The following is a 4,504-nucleotide window of genomic DNA, read 5'->3' on the forward strand; positions in this document are numbered from 1 at the left end:
GATGTACATCTCCTTCCTGGTTGTTCAGTTCTCACCGAAAAACAAGAGAGGAGACGGGACGGGAAAGCTCCACAATGGAGTCCAGAGAGCTGTGAGATGATTCCAATTCTGGCAAAGCTGGCATTTGAACAACTGCAGAAAGGCAATGTGATCTTCTACGAGTCCGATCTAAGAGACTGTGGCATCACCGTCAGGTCGGCTGATGCCTACTCAGGAGTGTTCACGCAGATGTTCAGAAGGGAGCGAGGACTGTTCAAGGAGGCGGTGTTCTGCTTTGTCCATCTGAGTGTCAGGAGTTTCTCGCTGCTCTTCATGTACATTTCAAATTCACCATTTCTGGCACCAACATACTGTCAGAAAAACCAACCTTTTTACGTTATTTACGCTCTAAACTGTTCAACACCAAAATCAAACAGGTTGATTTTTACCAGTGTGCGGTGGACGAGGCCTTGCAAAATGAAAAAGGACACCTGGACCTGTTCCTGCGGTTCCTTTTGGGTCTTTCTCTGCCGACCAATCAGGCTCTTCTACGAGGTCTAATTAACGGTGAAGGCAGCTCAGAGCCCAATCAGGAAATCATTGGCTACATCAAGAGAAGATTGGAGAGAATCTGTCCTCAGAGAGAAACATCAACCTGTTCCACTGTCTGAGCGAGCTGAACGATAGTTCACTGGTCCAGGAGGTTCAACAGAACCTCAGATCTGGAAGATTGACAACAGAAAGTCTCTCCCCTGCTCAGTGGTCAGCTCTTGGCTTCATATTACTGTCCTCAGGACAAGACCTGGAGATGTTTGACCTGAAGAAATACTCTGCTTCAGAGTGGGTTCTTCTTAGGCTGCTGCCAGTGCTCACAGCCTGCAGAAAAGCCGTGTAAGTGTTCTGCTGGTGTTCTGCAGGTGTTCTGCAGGTGTTCTGCAGGTGTTCTGCAGGTGTCTGCAGGTGTCTGCAGGTGTCTGCAGGTATCTGCAGGTGTTTGCAGGTGTTCTGCAGGTGTCTGCAGGTATCTGCAGGTGTTCTGCAGTGTCTGCAGGTGTTCTGCAGGTGTCTGCAGGTGTTCTGCAGGTGTCTGCAGGTGTCTACAGGTGTTCTGCAGGTGTCTACAGGTGTTCTACAGGTGTCTGCAGGTGTCTGCAGGTGTTCTGCAGGTGTTCTGCAGGTGTCTGCAGGTGTCTGCAGGTGTTCTGCAGGTGTTCTGCAGGTGTCTGCAGGTGTTCTGCAGGTGTTCTGCAGGTGTTCTGCAGGTGTCTGCAGGTGTTCTGCAGTGTCTGCAGGTGTCTGCAGGTGTTCTGCAGGTGTCTGTAGGTGTCTGCAGTGTCTGCAGGTGTTCTGCAGGTGTTCTGCAGGTGTCTGCAGGTGTTCTGCAGGTGTTCTGCAGGTGTCTGCAGCTGTTCTGCAGGTGTCTGCAGGTGTCTACAGGTGTCTGCAGGTGTCTGCAGGTGTCTGCAGGTATCTGCAGGTGTTCTGCAGGTGTTTGCAGGTGTTCTGCAGGTGTCTACAGGTGTCTGCAGGTTCTGCAGGTATCTGCAGGTGTTCTGCAGGTGTCTGCAGGTGTCTGCAGGTGTTCTGCATGTGTTCTGCAGGTGTCTGCAGGTGTTCTGCAGGTGTTCTGCAGGTGTCTGCAGGTGTCTGCAGTGTCTGCAGGTGTCTGCAGGTGTTCTGCAGGTGTCTGCAGGTGTCTGCAGGTGTCTGCAGGTGTCTGCAGGTGTCTGCAGGTGTTCTGCAGGTGTCTGCAGGTGTCTGCAGGTGTTCTGCAGGTGTCTGCATGTGTCTGCAGGTGTCTGCATGTGTCTGCAGGTGTTCTGCAGGTGTTCTCCAGGTGTCTGCAGGTGTTCTGCAGGTGTTCTGCAGGTGTCTGCAGGTGTCTGCAGGTGTTCTGCAGGTGTCTGCACGTGTCTGCAGGTGTTCTGCAGGTTCTGCAGGTGTCTGCAGGTGTCTGCAGGTGTCTGCAGGTGTTCTGCAGGTGTCTGCAGGTGTCTGCAGGTGTTCTGCAGGTGTCTGCAGGTGTTCTGCAGGTGTTCAGCAACACGCATCACATCTGGCAGGGTTTTAGGCAGTCGTAGTAGTTACTCCAAGAACTGATTTCATTCCGTATCATTGCAGCTTCCGTCCTCATAAAGGTCAACTAAAGAAATAAGCCTGCGTCCCTGATTGTGCAGGAGAGAACCAGAAGGATTTCCTGCTTTCTTCTTCTATTCTTTTTTCAGGTTGAGTCACTGCAATCTGAGGGAGTGGAGTTGTGAAGCTCTGTCCCCCGTCCTCAGCGCCTCCTCCTCTAGTCTGCTAGAGCTGGACCTGAGTCACAATGACCTGAGGGATTCAGGGCTGAACAAGCTCTCTGTTGGTCTGAGGAGTCCAAACTGCCGGCTGGAGATCCTCAGGTTAGTGCTCCTTATCAGCATCATCAGTTTTTCTAAATGGCAGCTTGAAATGTTGGTTATCTTCCAAAAAGAGGAAATATCTTTCCCAAAAATGCCGACCAGCCGACCACTGTTCACTCCCACAGCTTTTAAAATGACTTAGTCTGGTTCTGGTTCCTGTGCTTCGCTCCCCAGTCAGGTCCAGGCCCCGACACAGGACCCAGAACTTTGCATAAATGAGCTGTTAATTAGTGAGCAATGTGTGTGTGTGTGTATGTGTGTGTGTGTGTATGTATGTGTGTGTGTGTGTGTGTGTCTGTGTCTGTGTGTGTGTGTGTGTGTGGTGGATGTGCTTGCATGCAGGTTATCGGGCTGTCTCATCACAGCAGAAGGATGTTCTTCTCTGGCCTCAGCGTTGAGGTCCAACCCAACCCATCTAAAAGAACTGGACCTGAGCTTCAACCATCCTGGAGATGTTGGAACGAAGCAGCTCTCTGCTGTTCTGGAGGATCCAGAGTTGAGCCTGGAGGTTCTCAGGTAGATGCAAACACCCTCCCTAAAATGAAGACCTGATACTATTTATGGATGAGCGATGTACATCGACATCCTGGTTGTTCAGTCCACACTGAAAAACAAGAGAGGAGACGGGAAAGCTCCACAATGGAGTCCAGAGAGCTGTGAGATGATTCCAATTCTGGCAAAGCTGGCATTTGAACAACTGCAGAAAGGCAATGTGATCTTCCACGAGTCCGATCTAAGAGACTGTGGCATCACCGTCAGGTCGGCTGATGCTACTCAGGAGTGTTCACGCAGATGTTCAGAAGGGAGCGAGGACTGTTCAAGGAGGAGGTGTTCTGCTTTGTCCATCTGAGTGTTCAGGAGTTTCTCGCTGCTCTTCATGTACATTTGACATTCACCAAGTCTGGCACCAACATACTGTCNAAAAAAAACAACCTTATTACGTTATTTACCCTTTAAACTGTTCAACACCAAAATCAAACAGGCTGATTTTTACCAGTGTGCGGTGGACAAGGCCTTGCAAAATGAAAAAGAACACCTGGACCTGTTCCTGCGGTTCCTTTTGGGTCTTTCTCTGCTGTTAGGTTCAAACAACCTGAAACACGAGAAACACAAATGAGGCAAAGACAACAGTTTGGAATTTACTTGCAAGGAGAACGGAGAGATGTGCTCAGTTACAGATCTCCAACACGTTCTGACACACACCTCCCACCATCCTTCTTTTATTGGAATAGGAGGGTTCCTAGTTACAGAAGTCAAATGTGTCTAAGGGAGGGGGAAAACACAAGATAGCAGGTCCCAAACAAAGCAAAAGACTGTGAGTCATAATGGTGAGATTATACGTAGGCCTTCACTGATTTGATTAGCTTAGCACACAGACAGCACATTCTTCTATATCAGACAGATTAAGAGAACATCTCCTGGGTCATGCTCTGCAGCTCTGTCTCCAGTCAATGCCACTTCTCCAACAGCCGCCACATTTCTGTCGCCCTTGACCAGAGAAGTTCGAGTTGACATATCAAGCATCATGAACATTAAGCATTAGCAAATAATAGGAAACATTAAGTAATGAGAGACTATATAACAAGAATAAGGAATATAACAAGGTAAAAGCAAATAAGAGATAACTTCAATATAATGGATCTAACATTCCCTCCTGTTATCACATATTTGCTTCAAATTCTCATAGTCATTTAACAACCTCTTCCAGTAGATTTTCAAAGTCATGTTTATGAACACAAATATATTTACACTCAGGGGAAAATTAGCTCAATTCACTCGTAGTCTTCAGAGTCTGTAGTCAAATCCGGTTCTTTCTGCTGATTAAGGGATACAACTCGTCCATACGATTTTCCATGGGAGCGATAGCTGTGGTGATAAGGCGGTTAATAAGAGAACGCAGGCAGGGAACACAACAACATCCACACAAGGTCAGGATTGCAGCAAAAACAGCTCCAGAAATCAGGATAGATGGAACCAATGTCTTATACTTCCAAACACATTCATCCATCCGCCCCACATCGCGGTCTTGGCTCCTGAGTGCTCCTTCATCTTGCTGTTCAGGGTGTGAAGGCCTTCTATGGCCAGTGTGAGACTCCCATCCAACGCAGTGTTGTTAGGAATGAAGG

General features: G+C 48.5%; 1 protein-coding gene across 1 annotated transcript; it reads left to right on the plus strand.

Annotated features, from left to right (window-relative positions):
- Positions 1–577: 577 nt before the first annotated feature.
- LOC130521343 (ribonuclease inhibitor-like) lies at positions 578–3,397 on the plus strand. The gene is made up of 3 exons (XM_057024928.1): positions 578–870; positions 2,205–2,378; positions 2,721–3,397. The coding sequence occupies exons 1-3, from the start codon at positions 788–790 to the stop codon at positions 2,896–2,898; spliced, it is 435 nt and encodes a 144-aa protein (XP_056880908.1). The 5' UTR covers positions 578–787; the 3' UTR covers positions 2,899–3,397.
- The last annotated feature ends 1,107 nt before the right edge of the window (positions 3,398–4,504 follow it).

This window comes from Takifugu flavidus, unplaced genomic scaffold (assembly GCF_003711565.1).
Source record: "Takifugu flavidus isolate HTHZ2018 unplaced genomic scaffold, ASM371156v2 ctg887, whole genome shotgun sequence".
Taxonomy (NCBI): Eukaryota; Metazoa; Chordata; class Actinopteri; order Tetraodontiformes; family Tetraodontidae; genus Takifugu; species Takifugu flavidus.

Bases quoted from the DNA above. Each gene is read 5' to 3' on its own strand.
- LOC130521343 (XM_057024928.1), top strand. From the start codon at position 788: ATGTTTGACCTGAAGAAATACTCTGCTTCAGAGTGGGTTCTTCTTAGG. The intron at 871-2,204 runs GTAAGTGTTCTG...TTCTTTTTTCAG, and splicing joins ACAGCCTGCAGAAAAGCCGT to GTTGAGTCACTGCAATCTGA. The intron at 2,379-2,720 runs GTTAGTGCTCCT...GCTTGCATGCAG, and splicing joins TGCCGGCTGGAGATCCTCAG to GTTATCGGGCTGTCTCATCA.